General features: G+C 56.2%; 1 protein-coding gene across 1 annotated transcript; it reads left to right on the top strand.

Moving 5' to 3' along the window:
* Positions 1-9,088: 9,088 nt before the first annotated feature.
* TMEM92 (transmembrane protein 92) lies at positions 9,089-15,429 on the top strand. Its single transcript, XM_033847089.2, has 5 exons — positions 9,089-9,254; positions 11,795-11,820; positions 12,629-12,718; positions 12,861-13,056; positions 13,364-15,429. Exons 1-5 carry the CDS (start codon positions 9,186-9,188, stop codon positions 13,475-13,477), a joined length of 495 nt encoding a protein of 164 aa, XP_033702980.1. The 5' UTR covers positions 9,089-9,185; the 3' UTR covers positions 13,478-15,429.
* The last annotated feature ends 2,437 nt before the right edge of the window (positions 15,430-17,866 follow it).

Below are 17,866 nucleotides of genomic sequence, written 5' to 3'. Positions count from 1 at the left end.
TTATGGGGCCTGAGGCTCAGGCCTGTCATTTAGCTGGAGGAGGCAACCCAAGCCACAGTGAGCCTTATGTGGAGAAGCATCGCCCAGCTCGCGCCGGCACCAGCCCAGACACTTAGTGCCCTGTTTACCCTGGCATGGGCAGCTGGCACAGGTGGGGCTCTCCAGGGAGCTCCAGAGGCCCAGCCAGCAGACCTTCCTGGAGGCCAAAGAGGAGGCCGGGACAGCTGCTCTGTGGAGCTGAGGGAGGGGTGCGCGGAGAGGCACCCAGCCCAGCTGCACACCTGGTCCTCGCGCTGCAGCCCACAAGGTGCCAGCCACTCCCCCCCCTCACCCACCCAATCCCAAGCTCAGTGGCCTCTCAGCTGCCCTGCAAGAGGAGAAGAGGAGATCACACGGGCCAGGCCCAGTAGGAGAAACTGCAGCTCTGAGGGTTCTGGAAACTCCCCAAAAGCGCCCCCAGGAAGTGGCGGAGGCTGGAAGAGGTGAAGGAAGCCCCAGGACTCTGGAGCCCTGGTCGAGTGTGCCTGACACTTCTTGACTCCCCAGGTCCCAGGGCCCCACCCTCAGCACTGAAGGGCACACATGGCTTCACTCAAGTGTGCACCACCACAACCCCCTGCTCCACGACCCCCTCCACCCCGCCAATACTACACAGATGCTGTCTCCACATTCTTTCTCTCTCAGACGGACCGCAGGGACCATGTCCCCACAGCCTGCCACGCCCAGCATGCACATAACCTTCTAATACCCAGCTCATAACACAGCTTATAGGAGTCAGACACAAAGATGCTCACCCCAAGATACCCCTGCCCATGTGTAACCCACACTCCCGAAATGAGGATACACGCACACAGACGCGTCCTCTGTACCCTCCTTCCAGCTCCACACACCCACACCAAGCGAAACTGAGGGGTTCTAATGCTTCAGTCCTGAGCTTCTCCCTGTCCGCATCTCCGTCCCCCCGACCCCCTCTGTCAGCCCCCCTCCGCACTTGCTGCACCCCACCTTCAGCTTCTCTCTCTCCAGGCGACGGGCGACCCCCTAGCTGGGCCCCTTGCTCTGAGGCCTCATCTCCCCTCTCCCCCTCTGGAAATGAGGGCTGCACATCTGGGCCGCTACCACTCCACCGGCCCGCAGGCTTCAGGGGGCTGGGGGCTCCAGAAGAAGGGGAGCAGCAGCTGGCAGCTGCTCGGGGGGCCCTCCCTTCCCTCTGCTCACCACCCCCCACAATGGATCGCCTGCCCCTCCCCGCTCCAGGCTGAGTCATCCCTACATCTGGAGCCTCAGCACATCTGGAAGAGCTACAGCCCGTGCAGGCAGCTCCACGTGGACACCCCTCCCCCATATTGCAACTCATCCCCACCCCTCCTAGCAGCTGGGTTCCGGCCCCTCAACCCCACCTGGGCCAGGTGCCTGGTCACCTAGCAAGCAGGCAGGTGGGCACACCAGCGCCAGCCTCTGAGATGGACGTCCAACGACCTCGGGGCCTCTCCCCGGTAGCAGTAACCGCAGCTACTCGGTGCCCACCCCCTGAGCAGGCCGGGCAGCCCTGGCCTTGGGGGAGGCCAGGCCCTGGTCTGGGGGAGGCAGGCAAACCGACCGCTGAACAGGCAGAGGGAGTTTATCCTGGCACCCGGCCCTGAAGCCAAACATCCTTCGCTAACCTAGCAGACACATCAAAGCTGGCCGGGAAGGAGCCCTTCAGTAGAGGAAACCTGCAGTCCTGGCAGCCCGACAGCCTGGCTCTGGCCACTGGACCACCCTGCCCCACTCGGCAGCCCAGGCTCAGGTTAGGCACAGCAGCCCTGGAGGGGGTGGGCAGAAGGGGACCCTTCTACCCCATCCCTCTCCGCTACCAACCTGCCTCCCCGCCTCAGCGCTGCAGAGAGGGCGGCACAGCTGGCACCAGGACTTAGCTTTGGTCCCTAGAACAGGGTTCCCTCTCCAACTCTCCCACCCTCTAGGCAGGAGAGGCTGACGGAGGGGCTCACTCTGTCTGTGCCTCAGCCTGGAGGAGGAGCGTGTGCTGAACTGTAGGGGCACCAACTTCACCCCCCAGCCTGGCTTGTTCAGGAAAGGACCTCTCCAGGTAGATGAGGGAGGATGGAGAGGGCAGGGGGCTTAGCGGTTGGGAGAAGAACAAAGCTTCAGAAGATAGAAGCTGAAGCGGAGTCGGAAGAGGAGAACTGGGCTGCAAGCCACGGGCCTCTCTCCAGGGGCAGCAGGGGCCGAGGAGGAAGAGGGGCTGTGAGGTGCTAACAAGGGAGGAAGGAAGTGCTAACAGGGCCACTGGGGTGAGGGGGACCCTGGAGGCAGCCCACTAAAGGCTGGCCTGGGGATGAGGAAGCTGGGGGGTGCTGCGAGAGGGCTGCCACATCCTCACAGGAAGCCGGGTGGTGTGCACACACGTATGTACACACATGCAGACGCACACTGCATGCGCCCACCCACGCGTGCATGCACACGGCTCCAGCCAAGTCTGTGCTCGGCTGGGGGCCAGATGATGTGGCTGCTTAGACGAGCTGTGATTTGCGGAAGGATGCGATCTCTGCCCACCTCGCTTCCCTGCCCCTCTGCTCACACTCACGCTTTGCCTAACTCCCAGGTCCCTAATTGGTGAACAGTTTCAGGGATGTCCCAAGCTGTGCTTTCTCTGCATTTTAGTCTCAGTCCCCAGACTCTGTAGAAGCTCTCCCCTCAATATGCCCCGCCCACAGAGGGGCCACCCTTTCCGATGGCAGCCCTGAACCCCCAGCTTGTTTCGGACTGGGAAGTTCTTCTGAAGTCTAACCACAGTCCCCTGTAACATTTGGATCTGAGCAGAGGCACCCACAAGCAGGGTGTAGAAGAGCCCTCTTTCAAGGAGCCAACAAGAGCAGAGCTACAAAGTGGGGGCCCTAGGGGTTCCTCAACCCCTTTCTTCTCTCTAACTACAGAGTCCTATCTCTTAAGAGTCAACATCGAGGGTGGGGGTGGGAGAGGGGCTGTAGGGGGCGAGGGGCAGGGAAGACTTGGGGAGAAGGAGCCCCAGAAGCAGGGGACCAGGGCTGGGGGGCTCTGAAGACCCTTAACCTGGGTTGAGCCCCTCCCATCTGAGTCTTAGTGGCTGTGCTCCATCTGCCACCCCAGACAGCCGAAGCTCGTTAGCTCAGCCTTCCCCCTGACTCCCCACCACCTACCCGCTGGAGGTGTTTCCCCTCCCACCCCTGGCTGTGCCCCGGAAACCTACACTTTGGAAGGATAATGGCTCCCAAATGACGTTTTTGTCTCTGCTAAGACTCCGGGAAGGTGAGCATTAGTTGAGCTCCTCCAACCCACTCATTAGGATAATAAGCTCCCTGCACCGTTAATTGTCAGGTGGCATGACCCCCTCCATCCTCCTGTCTCACGGGTTTGTGGCTAAGCCCGGGGCTCAGTTCAAGACATTATCTCCCCACACCCACACCCATCACCTCGAGAATGAGTGACAGGCCGGTGGGCTTCATTTTTCAAAGATGCTGAGAAGGAGACTCAGACCCTGGTCTCGTGGCCAGGAATTCCTATTGGCGACCTAGCATGCATCTGCCTCTCTTGGAAGGTGTAGAGTGAGCCAAGCATTCCTTGCAGCACGCCCCGCCCCGTAGGAGTTGCTCAGTCCCCGGGGTGTCATCTCACCCACACGGGGGGTATGTGTACACTTGGGGAGGAAACAGGAAGCAGAAGAGGTGGATTCCCCAAACCACACAGCCCGTGGAAGTGGGGAGCCCGGTCAAGTCTGGAACAACCCCCCTAACCGAGGGTCCCCCACCAACGACTCTGAGAATTAATTCCTCATCCCCTGGGAGAAATCTGGCCCCTGAGCAGCCAGTGTTTACTTGGAACAAAGCACCATGGGAAATGAAAGCTGAATCAGAACTGGGCGGTCCCCTGAAGCCTGGTGGGAACATTAGGGCATGTACACACATCTTCAGCGAGAATGGCCAAGGACATCAGAGAGGCCCAGAGAAAAGGCTTGCGTGGGGGTGAGCAGGGAGGGGACCATCACTTCTTGCAGGAGAATCCAAGTCCAGGAAGCCTTTCTGGAGGAGGTGGTATTTGAGCTGAGCCTTGAAGGATGGATCAGAATTTGTTAGGTTGCAGGGAGGGCATGGGGCACGTGTGCAAGGTGCGGAGGAAAGGAGGGAAGCAGAAAGGGCTGGGCGTGTGGCTGGAGAGAACACAGGACAGGGAGAGCGAGCACACCATGAGGACAGGTGAAGGACCCAAGGTCCCATCTCAGGTGAAGGTCTCCCTGAGATGGAACTTTATTCAGGCAGAAGTGGGGAGCCTCTGGAAGTTAGGGAATAAGAGGGTGACGTGCCCCCACAGGGGCAAGGAGGAGACCAGGCTGGAGGCCTTGAGGACAGCCCTGATGGCCCTGGGGAGCCACACTGGATGGGGGCAGTCAGTGGCAGAGGGACAACTGTGATGAGCACATCACGCCCCCATGAGGGCGACGGGGGCAGCCACTGTGAGGCCAGCCCAGGCGGTGCTCAGTGGGCAGCTGGGGGAGCAGAAGCGGGAGACAAGCCAGGAAGAGAGGGAATTGCTCAAATCTCTGGACCCAGCACCACTGCCACATCCGGTCCCCTGTGGCCCTCTAGTAGTCCACACAAGGTCATCCTCTGAGGTTGGTCACCCATCCCACTGACTCTGACCTGGCCCTTGGGTGGGGCCCAAAGCACTTAATGGACAGCAGAGGGGGCTAGCGAGCAGGGCATCTGGGGGAAGTTGGAGCTGGACTTTGGGTGGCCCATCCAGAAAGGCTGAGAACAATTCTCAGAGGGAAGCAAGACCGTTAATCCTCGGCACCTCATTCTCTGCCTCCATGTGAAATAAGGAGAGAAAGCTTTGGGCCCTTTTCCTCTGCCAGGACTGAAACATTTATTGCTTATTATTATTTTCTGTGTGTTTTTCTTTTATTGAAGTACAGCTAATTTACAATTTTGTGTTAGTTTCAAGTGTACAGCAAAGTGATTCATATGTATTCTTTTTCAGATTCTTTTCCATTATAGGTTATTACAAGATATTGAGTAGTTCCCTGTGCTGTGCAGTAGGTCCTTGTTGTTTGCCTATTTTATATATAGTAGCGTGTATGTGTTAATCCCGAACTCCTATTTATCTCTCCCCCCACCCCCCACTATTCCCTTTGGTGACCACGTTTGTTTTCTATGTCTGTGAGGCTATTTCTGTTTCGTAAATAAGTTCATTTGTATCAATTTTTTAGATTCCACCTATAAGTGATATCATATGATATTTATATTTCTCTGTCTGACTTACTTAATACGATAACATCTAGGTCCATCCATGTTGCTGCAAACGGCATTAGTTCGTTCTTTTTTATGGCTCAGTAATATTCCACTGTGTGCGCGCGCGCGCGTGTGTATGTGTGTGTGTACACACCACATCTTTATCCATTCATCTGTTGATGGACATTTAGGTGACTTCCATGTCTTGGCTATTGTAGTTTATTCTTACTAAGGTAATATTTATTTACCATTACTCTATGCCAGACACTGAGCCACTTAATCTTCACAATGACCCTAAGTGACAAGGGAGGTACTGTTATCCACCCCCGCACCCCCTTCGCAGATGAGTTTAGAAAGGCACAAAGAAGTTCGCTTTCTTGACTAAGATCACCCCGCACGCCATAGCAAGTGGCACACTTACGAACACAACCTAACACTGTCCCTGCAGACGGAGAGCCAGCTTACAGCAGAACACTCTGGGGACTTTGCAAGGAAAGATCCCAGGCCAGCACCATAAGTCATTTATGGGTATCAGTGTCCACCACAGTATGGCGGGGAGGGGGCTGAGACGAACAGAACTCAGCCTGACTCTTGCCCCTTCCCCAGGGCCCGGCCCCTGGGCCTGGGCTGAGCCAGGCTGCACAAGGCCTCCCACTCCAGCGAGGAGTTCCTGCATCCCAAGCAGCAGCTCCCCAGCCCCGACACGTGTGCCGCCTCTGAGGCTGCCACTGGGTGTGGGGTCTTAAGACCTGCGTGGTTTGGTTTTGACTCAGCCCCAGTGTCCCCTGTGACTTGGCCTTTCTGCCCCTCTGGGCTCCAGCTGGCTTCTCTGAGCAGAGAGCGGGTGGACCAGCTGACCTCCAAGGCCCTTGCAGCTGGGCCCTTGTAGGGCACACAATCAGCTCCTTCTTTATGGAATGGGCCAGGGAGGCTTGAGCCAGTAGGAAGACATTTCAACTTTGCTGCTTCGGGGAAACCCCAGATGGAATCTGGAGCGGAATCTAGAAGGATCCACTGACTGCATGAGGTCTCTGGGCCTCCCTCCCCGTATGTCCCTGGATGTCTGAGCATACACGTACATGTGAGCACACACTGCCCACCCACTGCCAGACTGAGTGTTGAACAGATGTTGTCCTTGTCCAGGACCCTCCTGCCTCTAGACAAGAACAGGCCCCGGGTCTGCTCAGTCTGGGGCCCCACTGTGCCCTCACCCCCACCCGACCTCACCCACCAGGAATGCTGGGGCCCTGGGAGTCATGGTGACACTGGCAACAGGGTTTGGTGTTCTTGGCCTGAGCTGGGACTGCCCACCTCCCATCTGCAGGAAGGAGCACAGAAAGGAAGTCTGATGTCATAAAAAAAACTGGGGATCCAGAGGCAGATTCCAGAGGCCCTCTGGACTCTGCCCAGGAGCCTCATTTTCCCACTGGGGAGATGTGGGGCAGAGGATAGAGTAGCTATTCTCTTATGACATTTTAGGGATGTGGGTAGGGTTGCAGGATTTGACAAATAAAAATACAGGACACCCAGTTAAATTAGAATTTCAGATAAACAACAAATACATTTTAGTATAAGTATGCCCCAAATATTGCATGGGACATATTTATTTATACTAAATAGTTATTCATTGTTTACCTGAAATTCAGATTTATCTGGGCATCCGGTATTTTGTCTGGCAATGCGACATCTGTGTCGGTGGACGCCTGCAGGAAGCAGCGTCATCCTCCTGCCCTCCTCCTCAGGGCACCAACCTGCCTCGTCCCTTCACCTCCTCAGCCTCCCACGTCTACCCCTCAAGGTCCTCCATGCCCTTCTCAGCACCCTCATTCCACTCCTTAGGATACCCTCCTCCCCTAAGCTCACCCATCTTCCTCTCCCCTAAGGGCCACACCTCCACAGGGCTCCAGGCCTGGGCAGAGAGGCAGGAGGTTAGGGGTGTCTCAGGTCTTGGGTGTTGGTATAGCAGGGCCCTGGAAGCCCAAGTTAGCAACAAATTCACTAAGGAAGCAGCAGCGTGGGTGCTGCTAGGAGAAAGCTCTAGTACTCTCTGGACTAGGTCCACCTTGGCAGAGGGGTGGGCTAGGTCCAGAGCCAACCGCTGGGGGAGGAGGAAAGACATGCCGTGCCCCCCCCATCCTTTCTCCAAGATCAGTCACCAGGAACTTCCAATAGAGAGGGCATTCTCTGGGGCCAGACCCCAATTCAGCTTGGATCAGGAAACTGGAAGATTCTGTCCTTAGGGGCCAAGAGATAATGAGAAACAGAGACAGAGAAAGAGAGAGAGACCAGGAGAGTTGGTGAGAAACAGACACAGAGACAGGGAGACACAGGACCAAACCAGAGACAAGGGAAATGGAAACAGAGACAGAAAAACAGACACCTCCACTGAGACAGACAGAGATTAACAAAGAGGAGAAACAGAGATGGGAAAACAGGGAACATGTAGAAACGAAGAGAAAATGCATGGACACAGAGATGGGGAGGAACTGAAACAGGAAAACAGAGACTGGGAGAAATGGGGCGGACCAAGGAGAGGTTAAACATAAGACCGAGAAAACACGACTGGGAGAGATGAGAAACAGAGATAAGGAGAAAGCGCTGAGAGAAAAAAGAAAAAGAAGCCGAAGGACGACGGCTGTCCTTTCTTACTAGGTTGGGGCTAGCTTTCAGTGGTAAAGTCAGGTTTGAGACGCAGCAGGAGACGTCTAAATACCTAGGAACTGATCCTCTCCTGGAGCCCTCCCCCTTTCCCCAGGTCTGGGAGCAGCACCCCACCCACCATCTCCATTTCGCCCCCGTCCTCAGGGGTCCGGGCTCCATCTCTCCAACTCCCACAAGGTCTCCTTACGTCTCATCTGTGTCTGGGCGTCTGGCTCTCACCCTTCGCGTATCGCCCACCGAGACGGCCTCCCACCGCACACTCCAGCCGGGTCCCCCCGTAGGGAGCCCAGGGAGACCCAGCCCCAGGTCCCAGCCCCAGGTCCCAGCCCCGCGCTGCCCGTCTCCGGGGGAAGCCCGCGTTGAGCGATGCTGCCACCTGCCGGCCGGATCCGGGAAGCACAGCACGCCTCCGGGGCGGGGCGCGGCCGCCGCTGGTCTGAATCCAGCCCCACCCGGCCGGGACAGCGTCCGCGGGGCCTCTCCAGAAATCTGGATGGACCTGCTCGCACGCGCCCCAGCTCGCCTGGCTGCCGCTCGGCCCCAGCTGCGGACTCAGGCACTAGTCTCCGAATCCTGGGGCCTTAATTTCCACTGTAGTCAAGTGGAGGAAGTGTACCAACACCTCCTTCCAGGATTTCAGGGAGGGTGGGGGCGGGGTACTACTCTAGGTTCTCCTGACCCAGAAATCAATCAGGCCGCCCCTCCCTCCCTTCTTGGCCAAAAAACTTAAAAAAAAAAAAAGTGACACCTCCCTCCGTTGTAATCCCCTCAATCCACTCCAGGGCCTTCGCTTCCTCTCTCCCTCAACCTCTGCCCCCCAGAAGTCCATGTGGGAAGGGACTTCCAGTGGTCCAGCTCCCTCTGCCTGCATCCTCTGTCCATCTGGTAGGCGCAGCAGTCCCTCTCAAGCTTGGGATCACTTAGAGGGTGGAGCAGTTGAGGGTTGGGAAGGGGTAGCTCAGCAGTCTTAAACTGACACCAAAATATTTTTTAATCAGATACTCTCTTCTACCTCCCATTTCCCAAAACCCAATCCAAACTTCTTTCCCTCCCCTCCCCTCCCCTCCCTCCATCTTCCCTCCCCCTCCCCTCCCCCCTCCCCTCCCCCTCCCTTCCCGGTCCGGCCCAACCCCGGTGCATGAGCTCCGCCCCCATCCTGAGGCGGGGCCCTATAGGTGGAGAGTCGTGGGAGAGGTCGCGGCCCCGCCTCTCCCCTCTTCCCCCTACACACGGAAGCTCAGTGGCCCCCCTGCCAGGATGTCAGCCACCTGGGTTCCTGGCCTAGTACCCACCTTGCTGCTCGGCCTGCTGGCCGGCCTCCAACAGGTGAGCGCTTGGGAGGTAAAGTTGTGGAACTTTCGGGGCCCTACTCTTGTGGGTCAGGGGCCTGCTTCTGGGTCCTGATCACCACCTTCCACTGTCAGGATTTCCTCGTTACCACATGCAGTTAGCATCTTCCTTTCTCTTTTTGCCGGGGAGGTAAGAGCAGAGGGAGGCCCTGAGAAGGCCTGGGTTCCTTCATCTCGTGGGGGACTGTGTCGTGGGAACTACTCGCGCCCACCGCCATCTGACACTTAGCTCCTCTTGGCGACTGGGGACTTTGACCCTCACGTTAGCCTTGGCTCCTTCTCGCTGCGTCAGAAAGCGGGGACTAGCGGAGGGCCTGAGGTCTGGACTGAGATCTGGACGCCTGGTCAGCCTATCTCCCCAGCTCCATTCTTCACAGTGCTGGGTGACCTTGGGGAAGTCCTAGCCCTCTCTGGGACTGTGTTTCTCTGCTTGTGCCCTAGAGGAAAGGAGGCTCCCTCTTCCCTTTCTAGGAGTGGGGGTAGGATTCCAGCTGGTGATAGGATTTGACCTGGCTGCCTGACCCAAGACTGGGGTGACCTCTGAAATCTGTGATTTCTGAGGATGAGGCAGGGTTTCAACACCCCCTCATCTCTCCCTGCCCCAGTGATGGGGGCAGTCTATCCAGTTTTGGGATGGGAGATTATCCTAGAAACTGACATAGGTCTAGAACATGGGTTTTTAACTTCTGTGTAAGAGTCTGAGGGAAGGCCCAGGCCTGCTCCCCACGACATTCACTGCCTGCTGAGTGGCTGTGCTCCAGAAGCCCTGTTACTCCTTCTCTATCATCAGCGGTGGTGGGTTGGTGCCAGCACTAGGTTGAGCATTTGTTGATTCCTCCCAGCAACTCCAGGGGGCAGGCTGTTAATGCCCCCAGTCCGCATGTAAGTTGAAACTACCCAAGGTTACCCCAACGCTTGACACCACCTCAGTCGAGACCACCACCTGTTTAAAATGGGGGTGGGGGAAGAGGATCTGGGAGAGGATCCCCTACTCCTCCAAACAGGAGCTCAGGATTAATTCCGTAAACCTGTTCATTGCTTGTCTTTCTTAGTTGGGGGCCAGGAGAAGGGGGAGGGACAGGGGATGGGATCTGAGGGAAAGGGGTACACTGAGTGCCTGGACCCCGTGGGCTGTCCCCAACTCTGCAGTCACCTTACCCTCTCTGGGCCAACCTGCAGGGGTTCATTCCTGCTCTTGAGCCCACTGGCCAAGACCTGTGGGAACCAGCCCAAATCTTATTGGCTGTCATTCGTATCTTAGCTTTATTGTTATTGGCGTTAACAGTTGAACTGTTATTTCAAGGTATAAAGATATGGTGGTCTTCGGACTTCCCTGGCAGGACAGTGGTTAAGACTGCGCGCTTCCACGGCAGGACGCACGGGTTTGATCCCTGGTCAGGGAACTAAGATCCTGCATGTTGGTGGCACGGCCAAAAAAAAAAAAAAGACATGGTGGTCTTGCCAAAGTTGGCTTCTTATTCTGAGCCATGGTTGTTCATCTCCCTGGAGGCTGGGGTGGGGTGACAGATAACCTCCCGTTTGCTGTGTTCCTCTACCTGCATTCCTCCCCCACGGTCTGGGAGCAGCCAGGATGAAAGGAAACCAGGTTGTCAGTGCTCTTTCATTCAGTCTGCCGAAATCGTGAGTATTGGTTCTCAATAGACAAAAATCCCTCCCCTGGCAGGGTTTACATTCTACTGAGGAGACAAACAAGTAGCAAGATAAAGTAAAATATATAGTATGTTAGATGTGGACAAGAGCTATGCAGATAAAGTAAGCACAGTTAGGGGAAAGGGAGTGCTTTGGGGGAGTAGATGTAATTTTAAGGAAGATGGTCAGAGAAGGCGCTGGAGCCAGCCTCTCTGATACCTGGGGAAAGAACTTTCCAAGCAGGGCTTACGCACATACTTGCTATTAATCAGGTTAAATTCCGTAATGATAGCCTCCGTGTGGCACAGAACTAGTGCAGAAGAGGGAGGGAGGGAGGAGCTTGTTCCTGCAGGCATGTGTAAAACAGTCAGACGTGTTCAGAGAACTCCCAGTGGGTGGGTGTGCAGGAGGGCCAGGGGGAGTGGGAATGGGGGATAGGGCTGGTCATGGTGTCTGGGCCCCAGGGAGCCACTGAAGGAGGCTTCCAGCAAGGTTTTAGGTGTTCAGATGTGTGGGATAGAAACTTGCAGCAGTGTTGGGAGTGACGGGGTGGGCGTGGGGGTTGCTGGAGTCCTGGCCGTGGTGGGGATGGGTTGGAAGGGTGGTCAGAAGGCGTGAGCTTACAGACCTGGGGGTGAGCAAATGTGGCAGGAGGTGTGGTGAGGAGAGGAAGGACAGCTGGGGCCACGAGGTGGCGCTGGGGCTGCAGCCACCGACCCGGGGAACATGTGGAGGGAGGTGGAGAGCAAGTGTGGGGGAAGATGCTGATCCTCTGGGACCTGCTAGCAGTGAGGTACCTGGGCAGCACCTGGTGGAAACCCCAGCCCCCAGTTTATGACCCAGACCTCCGCCTCTTTTCTTCCACAGGCTGCAGCCACATGTGGTCTCTTCTTGTAAGTCTGGGATCTGGGCTGTAACTTCCACTGTGGGGAGGAGACATCCCAGATCCTGCCCTGCCTGCCTTCATCATCCTCACCCTCTCCCCTTCTAGCCAGAAGCCATACTCCGACCCAGAGAGGGAGACTCCGCCCCTCACTCCTTCCAGCAGCCTATCCACGGGCAGTTTCACATTTGCGGGCCAATCCCCATCCTTCTGACGCCAGCCTTAGGCCACCTCCCCTCTGAGGGTCCCCCTGGAAGCGAGGGCAAACACTCTCACTCTATAAACGCTGAGAAGCCCAAGCACGATGAGGAGGGGCTGAGGGGGGTGGCCTCTGGGCAGCCAAGTGTTTCCAGCAGTCAGCCCTGGATGTTCCAGGGACACCGTGTCCCTCCCACCTCCTGCTCCGTGGCCACCAGCGCCAGCTCACTCTTGCTGGAATTAGCTCCTGGCCCCTCCCCACTGTCCCTCTTCCTCTACATCTCCTTAGAGCGATGTTGTAGCCACTACAACACTCAGTCCCCACACCCGCCCAGTGAGGTCGACAGGACCTTCATTACACCCATCTTATAGATGAGGAAAGTGAGGCCCAGCAAGGAATGTGACTTGGCACGAGTGCATGAGGCCAGTAGTGAGCTGAGCCTGAAACCCAGGTCCTGATCCCAGCCCCAGGTTCCTCCCACTGAGCCCAGGGGGCCTGTACCTCCACCCTGCTAGGGGTGCGGCTCGTGCCCTGAGCCCGTGGGTGAGTTTTAGGGAAGCTGGGATCCTTCTGCCTCCCCACCTTGGTACCGATGGCCTCTCTCTGACCCGGTCCGCAGCACCTGCCCTAAAGGGTTCAGCTGCTGTGGTAACAGCTGCTGCCAACAGTACCAGCCAGAGCAGTTCCAGCTCTTCTCTGGCCCCTTGAGGTGAGCCTTGGGCCGGTTCCTCTGGCCCACCCAGGACTGGACTGGACTTCCTGCTGAGGGGTGGGTGTAGGTCAGGGGAGGGAGGGAGGTGCAGCGGGCATGGCTGGAGACTCAGGCTGACGTTGGTGGTTCCTTACCCCAGGATCTTTGTCATCGTCTTTCTGATCATCATACCCCTCTTGTGCATCTGTGGCCTGGCTAAGCGCTTCTGTCGCAACTGCAGAAAGTCGGAGCAGGACCCCCCAACGGATCATGAGGGGCCCCCAGAACGGCCCTCCGTTACTCCTGCAGAGAGGGTCACAGCGTCCATTTGTGAGCCCCCACCCCCCTACAGCGAGGTTGGTATCCAGCCCAACCCCTGCCCCGTCCCTCGGCTCTCTGTGCCTCCCCATTCAGATTTTTAGAGCAACGGGGGCAGTGGAGGGTGTCCTTACGCCAAGCCTTTGGGCCCTAGGGAGCGCTCTGCAACCAGCATCGGGTCACCCTTCTCCCTGGTAAACATGCCACCACCAGCACATGGGTGGCAGTGGCCGGTGGCAGGCCCTAAGAAGTCTGTCCCCTCCTTGTAAACATGCCACCACCAGCACATGGGTGGCTGTGGCCAGTGGCAGGCCCTAAGAAGTCTGTCCCCTCCTTTCCCTGCAGATTATCCTGAAGGCCGTCGTGGGTCTGCCCCCCGTGGAGCCACCCCCTCCCTACAGCTTCAGGCCTGAAGAACACGCCGGGGTGCGCAGCGGCATCGACAACCCCGCCTTCTGAGCCACCTCCTGCCTGGAACCTTGTCGTCAGCCGCCTCCTCCCCAGGGCCTCCTGGATCAAGCCAGAGACTCACCCCCGCCCATCGTGCCAGACCTCTGGCCATTCTCGGCTTTAACTTATTGCTTTTCCTACCCCGGTTCCACGCCAGTGGCTTCTCTTGTCCCAAGGGCTGGTCTGGAGTGACATGTCCACCCCTCCCTCACCCGCCATTGCAAGGTAGAGGCTGCCTGGAGGAAAACGTGAACAGTTGGAGGTGCCCAGCAGTGGAACGAGGTGCTCTGAGAGTGGAGGGAGCTGCGCTCTGGCGGTATGAGTGTGGACTGGACAGCCAGCTCTGAGATGTTTTGGAGGGCGCTGATGCACTCTGGGAGACAGGACTGCCTGAGCTCTACCTGGGCTCTGCCTTCCATTCTACCTGACTAGAGAAAATGCCATTGTACCCTCCCCTCCCCTGCAACATGAGTTCTCACTAATCTGAGAGTCTGCCTGTGACTGTGTGGGGAGGTGAGCCCAGGCAATGCTGGGGGACACAGCTGGCGGGGGGGGTCACTGTGCCTGAAATCCCACCGTTGATGAGCCTGGGAGGACAGTACTTCTGTGGGCCACCCTCCGGGAGAGGATCTTCGCAGATGCCTTGATCTCTGGTTCCTTGAGGTCTCTGGGTGCCACAGAGCCCGGACGGGGAATGGGGATGGGGTGGAAGTGACCATTGTGTGCTTCCTCATCCTACCCTCCCGCTGCTTTCCCTTGGGACACATAGAGCTCAGCTCTCTGCCTCTCTCACCACGGGGGGTGGAGAGGGGGCAGTGGGGAGGCGAGCTGGGGCAGGGCCTGGAAGACCTTGATCTGCCCCACCCTGGAATCTCTGGAGGGAGGAGAGAGAGCAGGTCTGCCCTTCTCCAGTCCCGCGTGGTTCTGGGCACCACCGCCTCAGCCCCATCTGCGGGGTTGAGCACCCGAACAGGAGGGGCGCTCACCATTGCAGCACGGCAGTCTTCACAGGGCGTTATCCCTGCGGGGGCCTGCAGCAGCGTGTGGAGCTGGAAGCCTGGCGTGGGACACGCAGCGTGAGAGACACCCCCACGCCAGCATCTTGGGGGCTCAGGAGGCCTGGGCCCCTCCACCTGACCTTGCCTTTGCACTGCTTCCCGGCAGCCTCTGAATGCCGGCCTTCGTCCCCAGGCAGAGGGCACAGAGCAATGCCGGCCCAAAGTTCCTACGAGGGTCAGAGGTAGAACTGGCTCCGGCGTGTTGGCCTCCTCCGGGGCTCTCCCAATAATTTTCTTGGGGCATCAGGACCCAGGCAGGTGATAGGGCCAGGGGCAGGGAGATGGTACGACCAGCCCCAAAGATGCTAGAAACGGGCTGTCTGGCTGGGGGTTCCTGCTGGAGACGAGGCCCCAGAGGAAGAACAGCAGTTATGACAATAGAGTTCCAGAGTTGGCAGTGGAGTGAGCCCAGCCATAGGAAGTTTCCCTTCAGTTTCAGAGGTTGTTAAGGGGGAGCAGAAGGAAGATATGTGGGTGCTTGTGTAAACATGGCGAGTTCCCATTAGAGAAGTCCCAGAGCTGACGTTGCCCTCACTGGTAAACACCCACCCCAGTGGGAGGAGGTGAAGCCATGGCCTTTGCAGACCTGGGAGAGGAGGTCACCCTCTGCCTGGACGCTGCCTGCCTTTCACCAAAGGTGACATAGGGTCTTTAAATCCTTCCCAGCAGCAGCAGAGTGGCTTGGAGGAAAGTGGTTGTCATGAAGCCCAGTGGGGCTGGGACCCAGTAGCAGAAATTGTCAGTTCTGTGGGTCTCTGTTTGCTGTTGGTGGGAGTGGAAATAGTGTGTTTTTCCTGGAGGGCAATCCAGCAGTATCCATTCATGCCACAGATACTTACAAAGACCCTACTATGTGTCTGACGCTATGCCTGGCCCTGGGTAGCCATTAAAATTTTAAATGCACATGACCCAGCAATTCTATTTCTAGGAATAATCCTTCAGAAATGCTCATACAAAAGAGCTTAAAGATATATACAGTGGAATACTACTCAGCCATAAAAAGAAACGAAATTGAGTTATATGTAGTGAGGTGGATGGACCTAGAGTCTGTCATACAGAGTGAAGTAAGTCAGAAAGAGAAGAACAAATACCGTATGCTAACGCATATATATGGAATCTAAAAAAAAAAAGTCATGAAGAACCTAGGGGCAGGATGGGAATAAAGATGCAGACCTACTAGAGAATAGACTTGAGGACACTGGGAGGGGGAAGGGTAAGCTGGGACAAAGTGAGAGAGTGGCATGGATATATATACACTACCAAATGTAAAACAGCTAGTGGGAAGCAGTTGCATAGCACAGGGAGATCAGCTCTGTGCTTTGTGTCCATCTAGAGGGGCGGGATAAGGAGGGTGGGAGGGACACTCAAGAGGGAGGAGATATGGGGATATATGTATATGTATAGCTGACTCACTTTGTTGTAAAGCAGAAACTAACACACCATTGTAAAGCAATTATCCGCCAATAAAGATGTTTTAAAAACAAAGTGCTTAAAGAGATATAGCTGGCGGTAAATGAAAAATACCCTTAATGTCCTTGATAGCCTGTTAAATACACCAGATCCCTCCATACTGTGAATGCTCTGCAGCCCTTAAAAAGAATGAAGTGGATCTGAAGCACTGACCTGGCACGACGTCCATCATTTATTGCTGCAGAGAAAAAGCAAGTTGCAGAACAATAGTCTATGATCTCAACCTGTAAACATAGACTTCATCCTATAATATATATCGTTTCCCCCTTTGCAAATGTATAGAAAAGATCTAGAAGGATATAAATGAAGCCACATTTGCCACCCTTTTAACAGTGGTCGGCGCTGTGGGATGGAAGTGGTTTTTCACTTTGTATGCTCTGTCGTTGTTTACATTTTCCACAACGAGCCAGCATGACTTTCACAAACATGTAAAAGATCTCTCTAATGGAAAATACAGGCGGCTTTAGAAGTTAATGAAGACTCATCACATGAACTTTGATCGATGGCGATTCATGTATTATCAGTCCTGCTATGAGGAAGAGGCTCAAAGATTCAGGTGTGGCACACACACATGTATAGGACCCAGGGAATAGATAAGCGATGGACATGGGACCTGCCAGACGTGTGAGGTCACGTGATGCCTGTATGTCACACTGATGCAGGACAGTGACGGGCACCCAGTGCATGTCGGATGTCTGGCTGGCGGACTGGGTGGATGAGCAGTCCCATGGCGACTGGGAATTCATCCCTTGAGCTTGCTTTAGCAGCTCAGACCTAATGAAGGACAACCGAAAGTCGAAATCACTTAACCAGTGAATGAAGGATTACCTAAGTGAGTGAGGGAACAAACGTGAAAGTCTGCCACAGGCATTTCAATGCCACATGCAGCCTGGTTACCTTCAAGAAGGCGCTCCTTGTGGCTGTGGACGTGCCCTTCTGTCTGCAGGGACTCTCCGGAGGACTGGGCAGTGCAGGAAAAGCTGTGAGGCAGGGAGCAGGCGGGAGGCGGGAGGAAGGGGGAGGAGAAAGGAGTCCTGCTGCTGTGCAAACTGAGAGGAAGGATGACACCAAGAATCCTCCCTCATCCCAGGACTCAGAGTCAGAACTCCAGCCTCTGACATTTTAGCTTCAGCGTCCAGCATCCTCAGGCCTCAGCCCCCGTTTGCACAATGAAGAGGTGTACCCCTTCCCGCCCCAGTAGGAGGTTGCTCTCTGACTCGCAGGTTGGGAGGGGCTGAGAAGCTAAGAGAATTCAGAGGCCCTCCTTGATTCCAACAGCTTCTTCCCAGCCACACCTCAGCCACACCCTCAAGGGGACACACCTGATCTTGTCATCCCTGGTAACTTCAACCCTCCCACTCCCTGACCATCACCTCCATTCCTCCAGCTCAGGTACTGTTATTAGCCCCATGCCAGGGACTCTGAGCCCACTGAGACCTCCGAGCCATTGGCCTCAGCCTCCTGCCATGCCGTCAGCTACATCCTCACTGCGCTTACCCAGCTTGGAGTCCTAGATCCCTCCTGATAATCACTGCCCTGCATCCAACTCCTTTACCCTTTTCTGCGTCCATTGTACTCAACTGGAAAAATCCCAAACCCTGGTTGGAACCAACTTCTGCTCAAGAACCAGTACACCTGTGCAACTGGACTCACTTCCAAATCAAAACTACAAATCTCAAGCGAGGGGGCTTCCCTGGCGGCGCAGTGGTTGAGAATCCGCCTGCCAATGCAGGGGACACGAGTTCAAGTCCTGGTCTGGGAGGATCCCACATGCCGCGGAGCAACTACACCCAAGCGCCACAACTACTGAGCCTGCACTCTAGAGCCCATGAGCCACAACTACTGAGCCCACGTCCCACAACTACTGAAG

This window comes from Tursiops truncatus, chromosome 20 (assembly GCF_011762595.2).
Source record: "Tursiops truncatus isolate mTurTru1 chromosome 20, mTurTru1.mat.Y, whole genome shotgun sequence".
Classification (NCBI taxonomy): domain Eukaryota; kingdom Metazoa; phylum Chordata; class Mammalia; order Artiodactyla; family Delphinidae; genus Tursiops; species Tursiops truncatus.
Note: the sequence above shows the minus strand (reverse complement) of the source record. Positions and strands in the feature narration are given on the sequence as shown.

What these genes read in the sequence shown, in the direction of transcription:
- TMEM92 (XM_033847089.2), top strand. Translation starts at nt 9,186, where the DNA reads ATGTCAGCCACCTGGGTTCCTGGCCTAGTACCCACCTTGCTGCTCGGC. An exon ending in CTCTTCTCTGGCCCCTTGAG is followed by an intron (nt 12,719 to 12,860) that starts GTGAGCCTTGGG and finishes TCCTTACCCCAG; the next exon opens with GATCTTTGTCATCGTCTTTC. An exon ending in CCCCACCCCCCTACAGCGAG is followed by an intron (nt 13,057 to 13,363) that starts GTTGGTATCCAG and finishes CTTTCCCTGCAG; the next exon opens with ATTATCCTGAAGGCCGTCGT.